The sequence below is a fragment of the Lepisma saccharinum genome, chromosome 5 (genome assembly GCF_977018435.1).
Source record: "Lepisma saccharinum chromosome 5, izLepSacc3.1, whole genome shotgun sequence".
NCBI classification, from domain to species: domain Eukaryota; kingdom Metazoa; phylum Arthropoda; class Insecta; order Zygentoma; family Lepismatidae; genus Lepisma; species Lepisma saccharinum.
The window spans coordinates 19818233-19840148 of NC_139233.1; the positions used below are offsets into that span (position 1 = coordinate 19818233).

Genomic DNA, 21916 nt, shown 5'->3' on the forward strand with positions numbered 1-21916 from the left:
GTGGTGGCCCCACACTTTCTGATGTGGAGCACAGGATGGTACTCAAAGCCTTAGGTAGGCCACTTCGTCAATGAAAAATGCATGTTCATTATTTCGTACATTAATGAGACTGAGGTACTTCTCAACCTGCTCCTGTAGCCAATTCAATTCAATGGTCTTTATTCTTGGGTGAGGTTCAGCAAATGCTGATCTGCCACCTAAACCGACAAAGAAAGATGTAGCAGAGTACATTTCTAAAAAATAACATAAAATAACTTATAAAAAATACTTCTACAACACAAAGAAATGACACAAATAAATGACAACAAGAAAACATATGAAATATATACAGTGCGTTTAAGATAATATATTTTCAAATAATTCAGAGGAAAATTCAGTTTTTAATCGTATGCCGTCTTACATTGCGTCTGATCATATACCATATCAATCAGTAAATCATATACGTACCTCCTTAAGAAACTTTGATTGATTGATTGATTGATTTGCTTTATTTCACTTCGCTTTTTGTGCCTCTTTTGGCTAATTTGCGAAAATGGATATTAGTGACGTGATGAAACAAACATCCATGGCCAGGCCGGGATTCGAACCCGGGACTCCTGGCGTCGTAGCGCGAAGTGCTAACCACTCCGCCACGGGCGCCGGCTCCTTACGAAAGTGTTTGTGCTTCTGTAGTTTTACAAACACTTTCGTGAGGCAGTATATGATTCACAGATTGATTATCAGAAGCAAAGTAAGACGACATACGATTAAAAACTGAAATTTCCTCCAAATTATTTGAAAATATATTATCTTAAATTAAATAAAATATTATTCAATCAGCTCTGGCCTTCCCAACAAATTGACAAGCAGGGATGTTTCGAAAAAAGATCTCCCTGGTCAACCGTCAAACTTGCTCCAACACGATTTCCGTGGGACGGTGGATCTTCACCCAGTGTTCGGAACTGTTGGTATACCGACAAGAGCTAAGTGAGTGATGCGTTTGACAACTCTGCATGGTGTAAATGAACGAGGCGTGAGTGTAATCGCTGCTTCTGACAAACTCAATTATTCCGCAATTCATGCGATTACAAACCAACCTGCTTGCGAGGCGAAGTGGAGGGGCGTGTTCCCCTCGTTGTCCCCCTTGTTCACATCGACGCCGGGTACCTGTGTCAAGAGCTCCAGCATTGGCAGCTGCCCGTTGGCGCACAGATAGCTGACGGAAGTCTGTGGAAACAGAAACAAGATAAAATCAGATTTACATTTTTACATTAGGCATGCTTATAATTGTAATACATCAATTAGATTCAATATATGGGGCATTCCATCTCAAAGTGACAATGCATCTCAATTTTTAATATTAAATTATATGCTTGTAAGTCAACAATCTAAAATTGTCACTTGGATAAAAATGCGCAAGTATTATATATAATTAAGTTAGAAGGTAGATGATATTTTACATATTGTTCGTTAATTTAATTTTTATTATTTACTTTTGTTTTATGTTCTGTCCCACCGTGACACAAAAAAATAATTAATTTCTCCTTTAACTGTTACATTTTCCCTTCAACTTCACTAGAATATTCAAAGTACAATTTAAGTCTTTGCCTTATACAATTCATTTTTCATAATTTGAAAATTCACAGAAATTAAAATATGTTCCTTATTAAGTAAAAAGGCAGTGTTTGTTCACTTAGAGCTGTAAATCTGAGGAAGTAATTTAAGGGTAATTTTGTTTAATAAACAGTGTATAGTTTCATAGTTCATTGCACAGAAAGTGTAAGAAAAATGTTACTTAAGTATCAGTGGAATAGCTACTTTAATGTTAAAAATGTAGTCTGTGTGTCCCACCCGTGAATATGGAATGCCACATTATTAATACATTCTGTCATAGGAAAGGATACGGAACAACTCGAAATGTTGAAAATGTGTCAGAATATTAAACACATTTTTTAAAGAGAATCGACGTCTGATATATATTATAAAATACATTATTGTATGTGGTGAACTAGCAGTTATGGCCAATGTACATAGTCTGTGCATAGCAACGATTATGCATCTTGTTTAGGTGTCTTATGGATGTTTAAGTTTTAATCATGTAATCCACCTTGTTACAAGTTTGAATATATTAATTAAGAAGTTCCAATCTTGAGATGTTTATTTCTGTTTATGTCATTAATATTAGGACATAACAAAATGGCGACGAGGATGGGATTGTTGATGTGGGGAAATAGAATTGTATTGCCAGAGACACTGCGATGCAAGTTTCTCACTCAAATTCATGGTCTGCACAGTGGCGTAGTGAGATTAAAACAGGACATAACAAAATGGCGACGAGGATTAAATAAGATAAATAATTACTACTGTAAGTAGAATTATAGTAATTAAGTCCAAGTGAGCCAGTATGGAAAAACACATAAGTTTTATACCTGCATTTGAGGCTTATGACCCAAGCCAGGATATAAATTCGTATATTAAAAGATTCAAGGCTTTTATTGAGGCTAACGATATACTGTCACGGTATCTAGTGATATGTGAAACGCAGTTCGATATAAATTATTTTTGTTTATTGATTCATTTTATGTTCAAATATAAAAGTGTGAGGTTCTTTATTTTGTGGATAAATTTGTATCCAACCCAGACGTCGGGAGTTGGGGACGGGTTTTTCTTGAGTGACAGCGGAACTGTCTTTTCGGCTTAGGACATGACATATTTGCACTAACACGGAGAAATGGAAAGATTATTTTCGTCGAGACCGGGCTTCAAATCACAGCGGGGAGCAAACCCATTCTTCACGGATGACCAGGAAAATCAGCTGGAGCCCAAGCCTGCAAGGATCGAAGACGCCTCGATGACCGCGTTTCAAGACAATGGAGAAAGGTCATTCCCACCCCCTCAGAAAGAGAAGCCAAGCCACCTTAGCGTGCCTCCCAACGGACAAATTCAAAAGTGATATATAAACAAGAGTACCAAGATTCCAGACACAGTTTTTACCCGGATTTCATAGAGAGAGCATCTCCGCGCTACACTCTCGCGTGATTATTGTTTTGTGTCCGTGAACTTTGTTTCCTTACGTACCGTGAGCGAATTGCAGATAGAGTTACCAGTGTGCGCCTTATTTTGGTGAAGATTATGCGGTGATTTGTTTTTGCCAAGCGTAGACCACATAATAATGGAGGGCTAAAGAAGATAGAGAAGGGAGTCCGTCGACTCCCCTGACGCCTGCAACGACGCCGAAGCCAGTCAGACGACGCCAAAACCAACCACTGCCCAAAGCCCGAAGGACGACTCCAGATCGACGTTCCAACCGAAGCTCGTTACCAGAGAGAGACGATTGCAGATCGACGCCCAATTGATGCCCGACGCTGGAGAGATTCCTGACCGGCGCGTGACCACGTACACCCGACGCTAGTGACAAGAGGAACGCCCGAAGTGCTAAGGAGGTGGAAGTACAGCATATCGTCGCAATTATTCTTCGTCGCGATCGACCTCGGAGAACAATTTCGTTACAAAGGAACCGTGTGCAAGTCCCGCGTCCAGGAGGGATGGAAGACCACGCAATGTAGCAGAGTCAGGTAGAGTATACTTCAGAGGGTCAATGTCCATGTAAACGTGCATTGTTAGTATCAACACCGTACTGTTAACGCCGAAGTCTCATTTATTTGCAAAGTTACTCAGGAAACCCCGAACCTAATTTCCGTGTCTGATAATTTTTGGTATTGTTGTAAAAAAGGGGTTATTTCATGTTCAGATGTTCTAATTTAATTGTCTGCATTCAGCGTTAGAAGCTCCATTTCATTTCTTTAATATTTAGTGTAAATTGTCATAGTGTGCTCCATTTTTTTTGTAACCGACCCCCCTGTCGCGCCATTTAACTTGTCAATAGTTGACTGATGAGTCCTTTTTAATTGTGGAAAGAGTAATTTTTATTGCAAGGTCGTGCGCATGAAGTACCGTGCGTCCATTTCGATCTTCAGCCGAGAGATCGGGAGAAGCGTGGCGGGCGGCGCTGACGGAGATGCCGACATTTGCGGCCTGTAATGCTAACTAACTAACTAACTCTCTAGCCTTCTTAAACCCGAAGGTTCATGGCTGCAGCAACACAGGCCTTCCATCTGTCCCTATCTTGAGCAAGATCTATATACTCTTTTCCATCCCTTCCGATTTCCTTTAGGTCCATCTCAACGTTGTCCCTCCATCTTCGTCTTGGCCTTCCTACAGGTCTCTTACCATCAGGTTTCCCAACAAGAATCCTGTAAACTCCTCTTTCCTCTCCCATTCGTGCCACATGGCCTGCCCACCTAAGTCTTCTTGATTTCATTATTCTAATAAGATCTGGACATGAATACAAATTATGTAGTTCTAAATTATGTAACCTTCTCCACTCACCTGTCTCCTCATCCCTTTTAGGTCCAAATATTTTCCTAAGAATCTTATTTTCAAATACTCTCAATTTATGTTCCTCTTTTAATGTAAGGGACCAAGTTTCACACCCGTATAATACTACAGGCAAAATTACTGTTTTGTATATTTTAACTTTTAGTTTCTTAGATATTAAACGAGAAGACAAAAGTTTATGAAGAGAGAAGTAACATGCATTTCCTGAATTAAGCCTACTTTTTATTTCCTCTTTAATATAATTTTCATTTGTTAATATTACTCCTAAGTATTTGAATTTGGAAACTGGTTCAAACGAGTTGTTATCAATAATTAGATTTTGATTATTACCTAACACTTGGTTTCGGCCTGTAAGCATATATTTAGTTTTCTCTTTGTTAACTTCCAAACCTATCTCTTTAGCAGTTTTGAAAAATATTTTAGCATTATTCTTAATCGCATTTATATCATCCCCTAATAAGTCTACATCATCTGCATATGCTAACAACTGAGTCACACCATTTAATTTTAGTCCTTCTTTAGTTTCTTTCACCTTCCGAACAGCATATTCTAAGGCAAAATTAAAGAGCAATGGAGATAATGCATCTCCTTGTTTTAACCCATCATGAATTATAAATTTGTCAGACATATTATTACCCACACGAATTTTACTTTCTGTTTCACTGGTGCATATTTTTATCATACTAACAAGCTTCTTAGGTATTCCACACTCTACTAATATATTATATAATTTATCTCTTTTGACCGAATCATATGCTTTTTTGAAATCAATGAATAGCTGATGGACATTTTGATTATATTCCCACTTTTTTTCAAGTGTCTGTCTGATGTGAAAAATTTGATCTGTAGTTGATCTGTTACGTTTAAATCCACATTGATAATCACCTATAATTTCATTAGCATATGGGGTTAGTCTTGTTAAAAGAATGTTAGACAATATTTTGTATGTTGTTGAGAGTAGAGAAATTCCACGGTAATTATTGCAGTTCATTTTATCACCTTTTTTAAACACAGGAACAATTATGGATTCTTTCCACTGTTGAGGGATTTCTTCTTTATTCCATATTAAACAAATTAATTTATGAATTTGACATATTAATGAATTTCCACCATATTTAATTAACTCAGCTGGTATTAAATCAATGCCAGGTGCTTTGTTATTCTTAAGCCTTTTAGTAGCATCTTTAACTTCAGTCAAGTTAGGTTCTGGAACTAAAGGTTCTGCTGTGTGGACTTCATTTACTTCTGATTTATCTCCTACATGGACATTTAAAAGGTCATTAAAGTAGTTCTTCCATCTATTTAGAATATCGCTTGGGTCAGCTAGAAAATCACCGTCTTTATCTTTTATCAAGTTTACTTTAGGTTGCCACCCCTTTCTAAATTCATTTACACCTTTATATAAATCTCTGATATTTTTATTTTTGCTGTTTGTTTCAATTTCGTTAATTTTGCTTTTCAAGTAATCTCTTTTTTTACTTCTAAACGTGCGGTTAACTTCTCGCTTTATTGTATTATAATTGCTTAGATTTGTATCATCCGAGTTATTTAACCACCTAAGTCTAGCCTGATTTCTTATTTCTATTAGATTATGACATTCATTATCAAACCATGGCTTACTTTTTCTTGGTTTATGGTATCCTATAGTTTCTTTAGCTGCTGATTCTATTGCATTACGTATGTGCTCCCAATTCTTATTTACGTCTGTTTCATTTATATTTTCATCATCATTTAAATCCTGCAAAACCTCAAATCTATTTGACAGTTTAATTTGGTAATCTTTCTTAATTCTTTCATCAGCAAACTTTCCTGTATCAAATTTTAGAACTTTTAGATTTTGTTGCTTATGATTTATCACTGAGAGTCTTTCTCTTAATTTAGCAATTACTAAATAATGGTCACTGGCACAGTCAGCACCTCTATGTGTACGAACGTCAATTATACTAGTATGCCTTCTCTTATCAATGAGAATATGATCTATCTGATTATGAGTTTTACCATCTGGAGAAGACCAGGTATATTTATGGATATCTTTATGTTTAAAAGTGGTACTTTTCACAATTAAATTCTTTGAGGTTGCAAAAGTAATCAATCTTATACCATTATCATTACTTAATTCATGAAGACTTTCTTTACCAATCGTGGGTTTAAATGTCTCTTCTTTGCCAATCTGTGCATTACAGTCACCTAACAGAATTTTCATATCATACTGAGAAAATTTATCAAAGACCTGTTCTAACTCTGTATAAAAATCATCTTTAGTATTATCATCTTTATCTTCCGTTGGTGCATGTATGTTTATTAAAATAATTTTACACCACCTACCCTGTAAAACTGCATATGATATCCTATCATTAATAAATTCTATTGTTTTAAGAGCCGAGATAATTCTATTATTTATGAAAAAGCCTGTTCCAAAATTATGATTTTCAGTACCACCATAGAAAAAAGTATAATTTTTAGTTTTACAATTCCCTTTTCCTGGCCACCTAACTTCCTGGACAGCTACTACATCTAATTTATACTTCACTATCTCATTAACTGTACACTGAAATGCCCCAGGCCGGTAAAGGCTCAGAACATTCCAGGTGCCTAATTTAATATCCTTATTCCTAACGTAGATCTTATCCTTAGTCCAGGGACCTCCCAAAGTAGTCCCCACCCGGAGATCCGAACGGGGGACTATTTTACCTCCGGAATATTTTACCTTGGGAACATCCATGGCCTTATATTTCTGTTTCTTGACATGTCTTTTTACAGTGCAGAGTTGTCAGCTCTACGCCTAACCCCGATATGAATGGAGGAACTACTACACAAGACAAACACAAACATATTAGACAGCACAATTACTACACAAGACGAACACAAACACATTAGACAGCATAACTACTACACAAGACACACACAAACACATCACAACTACTACACAAGACACACACAAACACATCACAACTATAACACAATATAAACACACACACACCACAACTACTACACAATATAAAAAACAAACAAACAAACACAAAGCCTGTAATGCCCGCTTATTTTTATGGACATATGCAGACATTTATATAAATATTGCAAAACGAGCACTAACCTGTGTTATAATTCATCATCTGTACTTCATCCAAGTTCTGCACTTATATACACAAAAAAATACGCTTTAGAAACGATGTTAAGAGCCACAGATAATAAACATTTTAATTATAGTTTTGACCAGTAACGTCCTGCTTAAGTTTATATCCTTGAAAGAGTTTTGTGTCGATGGGGATCGTTTGGAGGTTTCGAATGTGCAACACTGTATCAAGATTACGCTGCAGACGAAACCGTTAAAAGTCAATGGTTTTCGTGAGCTTCCTTGCAATCCGAAATCTCCGAGCTCGAGTCTTTTGTTCGTTCGCGACTAGATGAATATAGTGGCGAGCAGATGTAAACCAAGAGCGTGTAAATTTCGTACTGTGCGCAAGAGTATTATTCTTGGTTACTTGCAGTTACTTGTTTGTGTTATTGCAGTGTGTATGTGTGTTGTGTCAGTGAGACGATTGTAATGCCAGCCGCAAGATTCACGTTCAAGTTCTCGGCCTGACCCAGAAGGACTTTAGATACAGGCACGAAAGTTTCAGGTTATTTAACGTATTCTCCCCGAAAGTCTACACACTTGGCACTTTGTTGCTCCAACGTATCTAACCCCTCCGAAAAAAAAATATTTCTCCTTGTCTGCAAAAAAACTGTTCGGCAGCTGCTCCAACCTCGTTATCACTTCTAAATTTCTGTCGTTTCAGAACTTTTTTTCAGTCTAGGGAAGATATAATAATCAGAACCTTAAAAAATAGAGTCTACCGAAATAACCCTCATAGCATCGACGAACTAAAAGACAATATAAGGGCAGAACTTGGAAGAATTACGGAAGAAGAACTTTTGCGTGTGTATCAAAATTTCATCAAGCGATGCCAGGAATGTGTGAATGTAGGTGGACATCACTTTGAACAACTCTTATAACACAGGTTAGTGCTCGTTTTGCAATATTTATATAAATGTCTGCATATGTCCATAAAAATAAGCGGGCATTACAGGCCGCAAATGTCGGCATCTCCGTCAGCGCCGCCCGCCACGCTTCTCCGGATCTCTCGGCTGAAGATCGAAATGGACGCACTGTAGTATTATTTGTTGCATAGTGGTTATTAATGTAATTTTTGCTCGCGCCGACGATTGATTTGTGTATTCCGGCAGCTGGAGCCGATTAAGTTTTGCATCACTATGTAATTGTGTAGTTGTTCTCATTGGACGAGAGAGGCTTATGTGTATTACCCCCGTCCGAGAAACATGTTAAATGTCGTGCTTACGACTGGATGCATACGTTCATTCGAACGAAAGACTTAACCACGCCGACCCACTTGTCTTAGTTAACCGCTTTCCGAGGGCTGGCACTTAAGTTAATTTAAAAGAGCACAGGAGCTGGCAGACAAATGCCCTAAATTCACATAAAGGTTTAAAAATTAAAAGGAATGATATGTTAATGAGATCCATGATTTGTATCTATACTTTGCATGGAAAATACCTCAGAGGTGTGAAAGAGAGAAGAGTGAATGTTGTGAGCGTTTGAGGAGGCTTTGTAAACAGTTGTTGATTGCAATGTTGTTGTTTTTTTGTTGTTGTTACAATATATATTCACTTTTTACCGTTCGTCAGTGTTGATATTTGACGTTTTTCAGGTATCAGATATTATGCTATTAGTGTTTCATGATTGTTCGAATCTACATATCAAAGGTAAACAAAACAGTGTAACATTTCAAGGTATTAATCTCCGCCTTGCAATAGTATGACAATAAACGACCGTCTCAGTACCGAACTTGAAAACCTGGACCGAGAGTCACGACCGGTTTCCCGTACACATAACGACGTTTGGCCCCGTGCCGGGGTATGATTGACACGTCATTTCGGGGACCGTGAGTGCACTCGTTACAATACAAGAAAGGAAACGAGTGTTTACTCTTATTTCTGTAATCGGTAGTTTACCATATCAAGAGCTGGAACACAGATTAAGTCCAAAGGATCCACAGGATTGCACCTTGGATGAACTCTTTGATACATTGCGAAAAATATATGCACCACAGGATAATAAATGGATTCAACGACTGCGAAATCATTGCTTGATTCGAATACACCAGTGCCAATGCAACACATTGCACGTTGGCAGAGATGGAAAATATTCATGGCATCTCTGAATTACGAAATAGTGTATTCTAAGAAGGTTCCAATAGCAGACGCTTTGTCAAGATTACCACTACCTGAAGAATTGCAATCAGATTTAGTTTTGACAGCGTATGCAGATCTAGAACAAAAGTTACAACCATTACGCATATCTGAGATCAAGGAGCATACAAAAAGCGATAGTTTGTTGTCTAAAATAACAATTTACGTTAAGAATGGTTGGCCAAGAGGTATTGATCCACAAATCAATGAGGAAGCAGTAGCTTTATGGAAGAAACGTCTGGAACTGTCAACAGAAGATGGATTGTTGATGTGGGGAAATAGAATTGTATTGCCAGAGACACTGCGATGCAAGTTTCTCACTCAAATTCATGGTCTGCACAGTGGCGTAGTGAGATAAAACAGATTTGCAGATATTTAGTTTGGTGGCCTAAAATGACTTCTGACATTGAAAGTTTTGTTGCAAAATGTGATGCTTGTCAGACGAATGCAAGAGCTCCAGCAAAACGACAATTTACATCATGGACACCGACATCACAACCCATGGAACGTGTACATGTTGATCATTTCTATTTCAATGGTTATTTATTCCTGTTGTGTGTTGATGCTCACACGAAATTTTTGAATGTTCGGCAATGTTCTAATTTAACGGCTCAGGAAGCAATTAGACATTTAAAAAGCCAATTTTACATACTTGGTTCTCCAAAAGAGTTAGTCTCAGATAATGGACAACCCTTTGCAAGTGAACAATTTAAGATGTTCTGCCAAAGGTTGGGCATTGAACTAAAGCATTCCTGCCCATATAAACCTTCGGGAAACGGGTTGGCTGAGAGAACAGTCAATACCGTGAAAAGGTATCTAACCCTCATAGCAGATTTTCCAAAAGGGGATGTTAGAAAATTAAATACTGAAGTAGAATCACTACTGCGTACAGTAATACACTGGCATAACAACACTCCATTGCCATCAACTGGAACATCTCCAAGTTCATTAATGTTTTCTTACAACCCTGCAAGTAATATAATCATTAAAGATGACACTGAAAATGTTCATTATGAATGTGAGAAATTTTCAATTGGAAATAAAGTATATTATTACTGCCCTGAAAGAAAGATATATCGGAAAGGAGAGATTATTGAAAGATGCAGTTTTGCTGTGTATAAAGTAAGAGATGTAGAAAGTGGCAGATACAGAAATGTACACTATTCATTTTTAAAGATTCTTCATGAAACAGGAGGAGATTCAAATCAGTCAGAAATACCCAAGGAATATGACGATAGTGCATATCATGCATATTTATATCCTCCGATTAAAAATGAAATGCATCGGCAGGAACTAAGCGACAGTGAAGAACACAATGCTCACAGTTCGTCTCCGAAGCAAGAAAGTAGATCATATTCGAAGGAAGCGAACAGACTTGGTCCAGAAACAAGTTTGTCTTCGAAGGGAGGAAGTGATTTTGTAAGAAGGAAATCTGAAAGAGTAAAAAGGCCAAGAGTGTTTTACCCCTCATAAGTTTGTTTTCTCTAGAAGGGGAGAAGATTGATATATATTATAAAATACATTATTGTATGTGGTGAACTAGCAGTTACGTCCCGAAGGGGTCATTTAACTTTTTCATGACCTTTTCACTCCTAAGCTGTTCCCAACTTTTACAGGCCAGTGGGAACTCTGCAAACGGTGACTTTCAAAAATTATGGATTGGAGGGAGATATAACCCTGCGTTGTCTCAATTTTCATTTAAAAACACAGATACATGAAAAGATGATAAATTCCAGCAATGATTACTAACAAAAAAGCAAACCTTCATTCTATACTCGGTCCCTTTATGAAATCCCTAGACACGCAACTGCCACCAGACTGGCTGAAGCTAGCTAAACGGGTGCGTCAAGATTTCAGCCAACGGAAGCGAAGTTCATATCTGACTGATCCTACTTTTCCCAACACTGCAGCAACTCCTACACAGAACAATATCGATTGTTGCGATGCAGCCAAAATCTATTCCGATAGAATCAGTTTCGTTGAAGGCACCCACGTAACGGCCAGCGGTCACTTGTTGCCCTGACATTTCCACGGCTCGATATCTTTGACACGGGTCACTTGACAGCCAGACCGAATATCGGACACGGTTTCTACCCTTGCACAGCTCATCTACAGCGACCGAATGTTTCAGATAGGCGGATGAAACGCAGTAGTGGCGGTGGTGTTGGCGCTCGCTCGAAGATTTCATATGTATGCAGTACAGCGCCTTGAATAACGTAGTGTGGAAAACGCCCCAAGAAACTGGTTCCCGAGACGGATGAGAACATAGATGGCAGTGCGATCAATGTCGGTGCTAATTTTCTTATGAAAGTAATGCGGCTTAGTTAGTTTTTGGAATATCAATATATTATGTAGATTTGTTTGTCTTGAAAGGCGGTACGTGAATTGATGGAAACATATTTGTGGAGTGATTTGCAGTCACGAAATGGCATTAATTTGGAAAGAAAAGTAAAATAAAATCAATAAATAAATAGCATGCGTGCGTAACACAAGAAGAAATATCGCAATGTGATTCCGGACGTCAGGTCTTGGACTGTGTATTAGAGTTTATTTTTCTATGTTATTAGAATATAAATAGTATCCTGAGAGATATTTCATACCGAGGCGTTATTCAAGGCGCTGTAGTATGCAGTGATAATAAACTAAGTGTTCGTTGCAACGTCTGATCTTTTCCATGTAACGTTTCTATGAATGCGATTGGTAGAATGAATAAATGCTTAAGTATATCAAGCAAATTGTCCATCGCCATGTTTATGCTCTTTTACGCAACGAGAGATTCAATAATTGAAACAAAACACTAAACAAGCTATTGACAACAGGCCCGTACCCAGGATTTTTTGAGGAGGGGGGTGGGCAGACCCATAGGCAAATTTTCATAATTTTTCTCTCATATTATACACTCTATATATATATATATATATATATATATATATATATATATATATATATATAATGTGTGTGGGTGGGGAGAGCGTATGGGAGAGGGTCGTTAGAGAAATTTGCTCATTTTGCTACGAAATGTTGAAGGACAGTATTTTCTAACCTATATGTATACAACCAGTGACAAATATTTGCAGTTGACCCTGACATTTTTTTCTGTCAGAGAGCGAAAAGAAAAATTGTATGATATGGATAGACTACATGTATGCATAATACAAACAATTCAAATAGCCTACGAAAAGCAACATCTGTGTGTGGGGTTGATAGATGAGGGTTCACACCCTCAGTGTGAAGGTCCCTGACTTTTCCAGGTATTTTACATAACTGTGTAATGATTTAACATGCTAAAATATAAGAGTTACACTTCAACTTTGTAAGTTAATCAAATGAATCACGTTTGTTGAACATTTTTGAAAATAAATGAAAGAACCTTTTTATAAGCAATATTACCCAAAAAGGAAGATTGTTGGGAAGATAAAACGAAACGTTTTTCCGATTACAAATTCTGCCAAGCAAAAATCACTTAATTCCCCTGACTTTCCCAGGTTTTGAAAGCTCTTTTTTAAAAATCATTTGTTTCCAATGACCTCAGTCCTAGCCTTCTTTTCCTGACTTCTCACTTGTCCAGGACTTTGGATTGATTGATTCATTTATTCATTGAATTGCTTTATTTTACTTCGCTTCTTGTGCCACTTTTGGCTCATTTGCGAAGATGAGGATGAGTGATGATATGATGATTGAACACTCACAAAAATTCATGCCCAGGCCAGGATTCGAACCCGGGACCCCTGACGTCGTAGCGCGATGTGCTAACCACTCTGACACGGGGGCCGGTTCCAGGACTTTGGAGTCAGTGCGAACTCTGTAAATAAATTATCTTAAGGGAACGGATAAGTGACTTCACCCTGGCAGTGTGTCTGCTGGCATAATATTGTTTCCATGACGTGTTTTCGCTTTTAGAATCTCATTCGACAGTAAAAATAAATGCCAGTGGCAACCAAGAAGATATTAAATGGGGTTGCCATTTTCAACGGCTCGTAGGATCGAATTTTTTGACCTTCATGTCCTCTGCACACTGTGAAAGTTCTCTGGTGTACGGTCACGCCACTGTGTATTATGTCCAAGACAATTACAAGTAGAAAAGAAGAAATGTTTCAGTAAAACAAATTCCGATTATCAGAATTTCGTAAATAATAATGTACTTAATTTCGTGAGTGTTTTGCACAAATAACAATATATGTTAAAAGTACTTCAGCCAATTATTTGCCCAAAAATCTAGCAACGATTCTGCTGTGAAGTAGATTTTCCTATTTACATAATATTAATTAACCCTAAGCCATTGAGTGGCAGAATGGCCATCAGTTGCAGAAAACCCCTGATGTTGGAGAAAGAAAACAAAGTTTTTTCTATCCTTCTGCTCAGTGGTGGCGAAAAGGGATCACAGACCTTGCAGTGCGGGTGGAGAGCTAAATGCTCCTTATATAGTTGGTTTTGTATTGCAGTCATTGAGGAACCTTTCTTCCATAATGTAAAGAGTATAGAAAATTCCCCTCTATTCTAATTATGTGAAATATTAGTAACACTTTAATAGAAGAAACCATTCAACAATCAAGGGGTTCCTATTTGTCGAGTGTCAAACAACTGTTCTTGACTCATAAAAAGTTGAGACAATTTTAATAATGTACACAGTATTCTACAGAAAATCCTACATAACCAGTACAATGTCTGTAGTGGCGCAAGTGTCTTTCTTCCCTTATAGCAAGTACTGTCAGAACCGAGACGAAAAAGTAGGGACATAAAAGGAATGGACTCTCCCGACTAAATCGGAATGTCTGATAGCCTTGCATCAACGGTTATAGAACTAAAATAACCCAATATTGCAGACTGCAGACTTCTAGTGCCTGCCTCTGTCCAGAAACATTTGTGCAAGGACAAAATCGAAATTCATGCAAAAATTTGAAAAACAGTCAACGTAATTTTTGTAGGTTTTTATACGTTCAAATTAAAATTTTTCATTTCTCGAGGGGGGTGCCATGGCGCCCACTGCACTCCCTCCTTTGATACGGGCCTGTACCAGCACACATCAAAATATGTTCCTTAAAATCACGTTGGATGGAAGGGGAAATTAATGAAAATAACCATGTACAATTTGCCGAGCAATACTTATGAATCCCACATTACAGCTAAGATACTACAGAACATTTTCAACTACAAGGAATTTCCTAATATTCACTCTGAACGCTGTAGTACTGTAAGTTCTCTTTGCGGACGCAGTTCCAGAAATGTTTTATCTTAAAACGTAATATTTGAAATACTAGAAACAATTATATTTATGGGTCGATATGCAATATCGAAATGACATCAATTTTAAAGTAAAAGGAAGTTTGCTTTAAAATACTGTTCGCAATACTGACGTTACATTCTCCATGTAAACAAAACAGGAGTATATATTACAGTCGCTTTAACTATGAAGTTATGATGAAGCTACTCCGATCAAAGAACCAGCTAACAGCGGCAATGGGAATCGAAGTTGACCTCGCTCTGTAGTAAATAAAAATACTTTTTTATTCTATTCTAAATGTAAAGAGTGTTCCATGACCTATCTTTTTTTTAAATAAAGAAAAATAGGCTTCACTGCCGGAATCCGTATATGAACCGGTCAAAGTTCCATGGCAGACTGAACTGAATGCGAACTGCGAACCCTGTAGTTGTCTAAGCATGGGCGATTCCGGCGCATGCGCGTCTGCGTTTGGCAGGGTTACGAGCATTGGTAGATATAATATGCACCACCGGTATATCATCGCGGGGTAATTAATTCTTTTCCCTGCATGTTAAAGAATTTTGAAGCCCCAGAAAGAAGAAGCGGATACAAAGAATCGCAGGTGAACAAAACATCTCAAGAAGTTGCGTTAACTTCGTATAAAGCTTCGGAGAGAAAACAAAAACAGAAAGTTTTTTGCTTTACGTAACCGCAACCCTTTAAATATTGTGAAATATTGCAAGGCGAAACTAAGGTTTCAAAAGTAAGGATTTCTTTATGTGACGATCAAGATTTGATCTGGCAATTACGTCATCGACAATCAAATGAGAAGTCGGACCGAGTGTAGCAATTCACAATAATTTTCTCAGAATCTCGGAATTACAACTTGATTTGCGGGTAACGATCGTTGCCGAAACCGGTTGTAATAACACGTATCGAGAGCCTCCCCCCCTCCCCTTGGTTCTAGAATTAACTTCCTCAAGCTATTTTCGAGGTTGATTAAGCTTGTAAGGCGTTTTCCCCACCCAAGGGCATCAACATTCGGCAATAAAAAAACTACAAAAAAAATGTGTCCACCATGTCACGAAAATCGTTCTACTCACGTCACTAGACTGAGTTGTATATATAACCATGCAAGCAAGTATAAAGTCTCTCTTCCACTCATCAACCACGTCATATGAATTTTCCAAACTTTGTTAGCGTGGAGAGAAGCGTGTGAAACCAATTTATATGTATTTGGTGTGTCAAAAAGTGGATGCGTACCAGCAGTGTGGCATTTCAAAAAATATCCAGAGGGGAATGAGATTCCAGTAACTACCCTGGAAGCATCTGGATATTGTATGAACTGTACACTTAATTACCCTCATCCTTCATCAATAGTAAAAAAATATAAACCAGAGGAAGGGTGCAGAAATCAGAAGGGGAAATTTCCCTCATCGCCCTTCAAATACCATCCTGGGTACCAGTTCTATAGTAGCGAGGTGGATCTTCAATCTCTGAAAACGAGTGACGTTAGATCCTTGCGGGGGCGTGTTGCCTCCTGTATTGAAGGTAACGGGTTCGAGTCCGATAGCAGTCCAATCGTATGTGTCTTCTTCCACGTCCTTGGACAATATTTTGCTGCTGTTGTTCAGCATTGAAGAATAACAGAATAAATACACATGGGGCTTTGCTAGATGTGGCAATTAACACGTCATTATTGGAGAAATTAGGTGTTCTTCAATCTGAAGAGAAACTCTGGAGGCTTCTTTCTGTATTAAACCGGGCCGCCTTGTATTCAAGGGGTCCCGGGTTCGATTCCCGGTGGAGGCACATAGTGGTTCGGATCCCACTTTAAACTGTAGGTCCAGTCCCGATTAGCCTTACTGCGCATAAAGTGGACTTAAAACACCAACTCAATCAATCAATAAGTATTAAACCTTAGCAAAACCCCGTGTTTTGCAGGAAACTAAGAAAAATATCGTCTGGTAATGTTCAAATTTCAGTTCTGGTTATAATATGTGTAATAAATTAACAGTTTTGTAACTTGCGACGCATCTTTGGACATAATAGTTCGTGTGAACCTCAAACCAATCCAGTCCTATTTGAAACGTAGCTAAAACGAATGCATAGGCCAAAGAGGTCTTCACTCGAAATCAGCATACGTCACCTTTATAGGGTACAATTGCAGGACTGACTGAGTACGAATACGTGGCGTGATTCCGTCTGGAAATCCAACAAATGGCGACCATAGGAGTCGATGAGTTGACACGCGTTACCAAAGAATATCCATCCACCTGCTAACCTTGACCCTCAGTGGGCCCTCACGCTATGTAAAGCAAGCACGCAATATGACCGTTTATAAATGGAAAACCAGGCAATACTGCTCTGGTGCTATCGCAAGTTTCGCTGCAATATATAGAGCTCATACATTCATTGAGACCAAAATATTTTCTACGTAACCCCGCCGTCACATTCCAGCTTGCGAGAACTTCTGCCTTCTTCGACAGATCTAAAAAAAAAGTTCCTTTTGAGTGCAGTCGCACTAAAAATATAACGCTGACGTCACCGAGACGTCATTCCGAACTGACCTATGTCACTATCCTGACACGTCAGAGTTTAGAAATAACTTCGATTTATTTCCCTGAATTTTTGCCAAAAGAAAAGAGTTATTTCAGTGCAAAGTGGAAAACGTAGAGATTGGCCCGTCGGATAGTTTTGTGATGGGGACATTTTTGTGACGTAGATTGGCGCCCGTCACAAAGTTGCACAAAACTGCAATTTTGTATTTTATTTTTCAGTAAGGTTTTTCACGAATACCCCGAGTTAAGAGAGTAATGCGTGTGAAAGTAAGTGGAAAAACTGTCATAACTAACAACAATACTATTACAGTGTGCGAAATAGACTTTTTGCTTCAGGGGGTGGGATGCCATACACTGTTCGATTCAATTTAGGAAGGAAATGCGTTGTATTTACAACTAAATCTACTATATTTTTGAAGAAAGATAAATTCACATTTTTAACACGAACTATAACCAATATTAAATTAATAACAAATAATGAATTCCTTACACAAATGTGTTTTCTGAACGACCACTTTTTCGCTGTTGGTGTATCTACACTAATTTTTTGTTATTATTATTTTTTTATTTTTTCGCAAATTATTGTGGCATTTTACAACTGTTGTATTAGTCATTTTTCTTGTTTTGTAAAAAATTTAAACACCAGAGGTCGCAGGTTCGAACTCCTCCACATCACCCCATTTGCCTTCACGGCTTGCGTGCACAGGGGCACCTTTACCTTTATCATGACTGTGTTTATCTCTTTATCCATTCCATCAGCTCATTTTTCATCCAACGAAATTTCATTTTATTTGATTTGCTACTTCGCTTTTCTGCCACTTTTGGCTAATCGCGAAGACGAGGGTGGTTGTTGATATGATGAAATTGACGAAGGGACATTCATAAAGAGCACCCACGCCCAGGCGGGATTCGAACCCGGGATCTCTTGCATAGTAGCGCATCGTACTAATCACTCTGCTCATCCAACATAAGATAATGTATATTTTTAAATTATGGAGAATATAGGAGTAAGCGTTGTTATGGAATAACATGTATGCGATGTGCGTACTATGTACTATTTTATATACTCTGGTTGATGCTAAGTTGTTATTTGCGACGAAGTTGAACGGCGTCGCACATAACAATCTGCTGAAATAATCAGCGAAGAAATCAACTCTGTGGATTTTAAAATTTCAACAAGAAGTTTTAAATTTTGTATAAGGGTGCCAAAGATATTGTTTTGCCGTAAAGTTTAAGGAAGAAAAGTATTGCCCAATTTTTTTAGTTCTGATGTGTGAAATTAAGTTGAAACTACTGCTTACTTTCAATTTCGTTAGTTTTATCAATGACATTTAGCTTTAGATGTGAGGTGTAAGGGGTGACCTTCTGGTAAGGCACCCACAAGTCAACCTCACTTCCCCGTAGTCCCCGTAGATCAACGAGGCTCTGGTGCCTGAATCCTCTGTGGAGTCGTGTTGTCCTGTGTTTGTCCATGTGTGTGTGCTGAGTGTCCCTTTACAGCCTCAATTTTAAAAAGGTAATGAAATGTTATCCTCGTAAACAGTATAGTTTGATTTATTGTTAAGTAATGAATGAATGAATTAGTTTTAGAAATTGAGTGACGACATTTTTATCATATTTTATTTTCTTGTTTGGAGCATGTACTCAATTTTGCTTTAGTTAATGGGCTTATCCCCGTATTGCGTGACGAGCAAAAATTAACCTATGTGCTGATGTTGTCATAATATTTCAATCAACCAATTAAGTTTTCGATATGATAATAAAAGAGGTCATGTTACCCGCTGTAAATTGCAACATGCCGTGAAAGCATTTATCGAGGTGATGTAATCAGCACCACGCTCCGGCAGCTTTAACCCTCAGGTGTTCGTTTAAAGAGGCAGGGTGAATCCTTTCCTTGCAAAGACATTGCTGGAAAAATTCCCGTATCAAAACATACACTCCGAGAATCGAACCGTATCTCACGCGTGGCAGTCAGACGGTCTATCGACTGAATCACCGCTGCTCTTGAAATTTCGACATATTGATTGCTATAATTAGAGTACATTTTTATAGAGTTGTTTATTAGCGCCCCAAAAGGCACGGACATGCTACAGGAAAGAATGAGTCAATCGCTGAGTGAAACGTAGTACCAACAACGATTGAATTCTTGATTCGTTTGTTTATCATCAGCAAATGGGAGCTCTATACTTCAAGACAAAGCCATCAATATTCTCTAGCGTGCAATGTTAATGGTTCACTTCAATTACCTTGGTGACTATAGTGTACACATTATCGACGTGACATTTGGATTGGTCGAAAGGTCGCCAGCGTAGGGGAATGCTTTATAATGTTCCAATGCCTTTTTTCAGAGCCTGTAATACCTTTCAAATTGCTAAACAGTAGTTGTAAGTAGAGGGTGTATCCATATGCACAAAAGTGGCAGGAAAAAGCACTTACGTCCAAAAATGCAATTTTACAGCAGTTATGTATGTTTATTCTTTTAATAGCAAACATTACAGACATGATATAAGTGTTGCATCAACATTTTTAAAAAAACACACCTGCCCAATATAACATTACAATATTTTCTTTAATTGATTCCGTGTGACGAAAGGAACAGAAAATCACAGATTGTGACTTATGTACCTTTTGCCGAACAACCTAGATATAGTGTGTGTGTGAATGCTAAATAGTGCACATGAGGGCTAACTTTTGCACATAACGAACTACATTTTGCAGATAAATATGTCCAAAAGTAGATATCCGAGGGGCGTACTATAATGATTTACACTTTTTTTTTCAGGTCCCATGGTCCACCATTCGAGAAGTGAGGCCTGGCATATGAAGCTACGAGTCTAGTCCACAGATTGCAGGCAGCAGTGGTCAAAAAGGATTCCCGGGGTTCACACAGCACCACGTTCCGTACATCATTGTCAGCGGACTATTGGACAACATGGAAAGCGATTATAATGGTCAGCGTTGGACAAGTTGGTGACAAGTGTGACCACAGCAGAGATTTACAGACGATTGGCAGCAGTGTGTGGTGAACATGCGCCTTCACGGAAAACCGTTTACAATTGGGTTGAAGGCTGGAAAACAGAACGCATGGCAACAGAAAAAGAGACAAGTTATGTAAGGAAAGTGACTGTGACAACACCAAGAAACATTACACGGGTTGACCAAGTCATTCTTGAGAACAGATACATCACGTTTTCTGAAATGGAGGTAACCACCCGTGTCCAGAAACACCTATCAGCGAATCGTCCACGATCACCTTAACATGGGGACAGTGCTCGCCAGATGGGTTCAGAAAAAACGACCAGGAAAATGGGCAAAAGGAGTGCTCCTGCAACACGACAACGCACGCCCCCACACCAGTCGGGAATCAACCACGGCCATTGCTGAAATGGGGTTCGAGGTCCTGCCACACCCCGCGTACTCCCGTCTGTAAATCTCTGCTGTGGTTACACCCTCTCTAGATAGAAACCAACTTGCCCAACGCTGACAATTATAGTCGCTTTCCATGTTGTCCAGTAGTCCGCTGACAATGATGTACGAAACATGCTGCTGTGTGAACACCGGGAATCTTTATTCACTGCTGCCTGCAATCGGTAGACTAGACTCGTAGCTTCATATGCCAGTCCTCGCTTCTCGAATGGTGGACCATGGGACCTTAAGAAAAAATGAAGCGTAAATCATTATAGTACGCCCCTCGTATATCTGTTTTCAGGGCGGCAGCGAGGGGTAGGCTGGGGGAAGGAGGGCCATGCACAGCAATTAAGAATACGTGATGGATACATTTACACTTGTTAGATGTAAGGGGAGAAGGAAAGCATACAAGGTGGTACTCGACGTTGTACTGTGTGCGTTTAGAATATAACATGATGAAAAAGAATATATATATATATACACGGTAATTATATTGCTGTTTATAGAGATGGAATGAATAACTTTAACATACATATAGAAACATCATGGAGAGAAGTAGAACAACCCATGCACTATTCTTACCACAGATTATTGCCCGACAAGTAGCGACTGAACTTCCCAGTAGCTACTTCTTCTATGGCCCTGGTAAGGCCTAGGTTGCGCCACGGTGTTTAGTAATAATAATTTGCATTTGAACAATCTTCCTTTTAAGCTCAAGAATCTCCTACGTCACCCACTTGCGCACTTTATTCATTCAATCCATTAACGCAACTTCTGCAAATTACGTCATGCTCACACGAGCGTTATTGGTTACAAAAACACTTCTTACTTCTGTGCTGCAGCAGCCAGTATCGAATGATCAAGTGTGAGGAAGGAAAATAAACAGCCGTGGACGATGAAGGCGAAGGAAATGTATACAAGGGGAAACGGCGGTTGGTAAATACGACTAATTTTCCAGTGAACGTGCATATTTGTTCTCAAAGCCACACATTTTTCATGCCCCTTTCAAGGTCATACGGAAGCGAACATTGACGAGATTCTTATAATTTGGTTTTTTCGCTGCTGATACCGGGATTGGAAAGAGTGTATGGTTTCCTTAAGATCATGTACACCAATCGAA

General features: G+C 38.5%; 1 protein-coding gene across 1 annotated transcript in view; it reads right to left on the bottom strand.

The window, feature by feature from the left end:
• The window catches only part of LOC145987698 (uncharacterized), a 126765-nt gene that overhangs the window by 11295 nt on the left and 93554 nt on the right, over positions 1 to 21916 (bottom strand). Inside the window, exon 5 of the mRNA XM_083122252.1 lies at positions 1077 to 1206. Within this exon, the coding sequence (XP_082978378.1) occupies positions 1077 to 1206 (130 nt within the window). The remainder of the gene's footprint in view (positions 1 to 1076; positions 1207 to 21916) is intronic.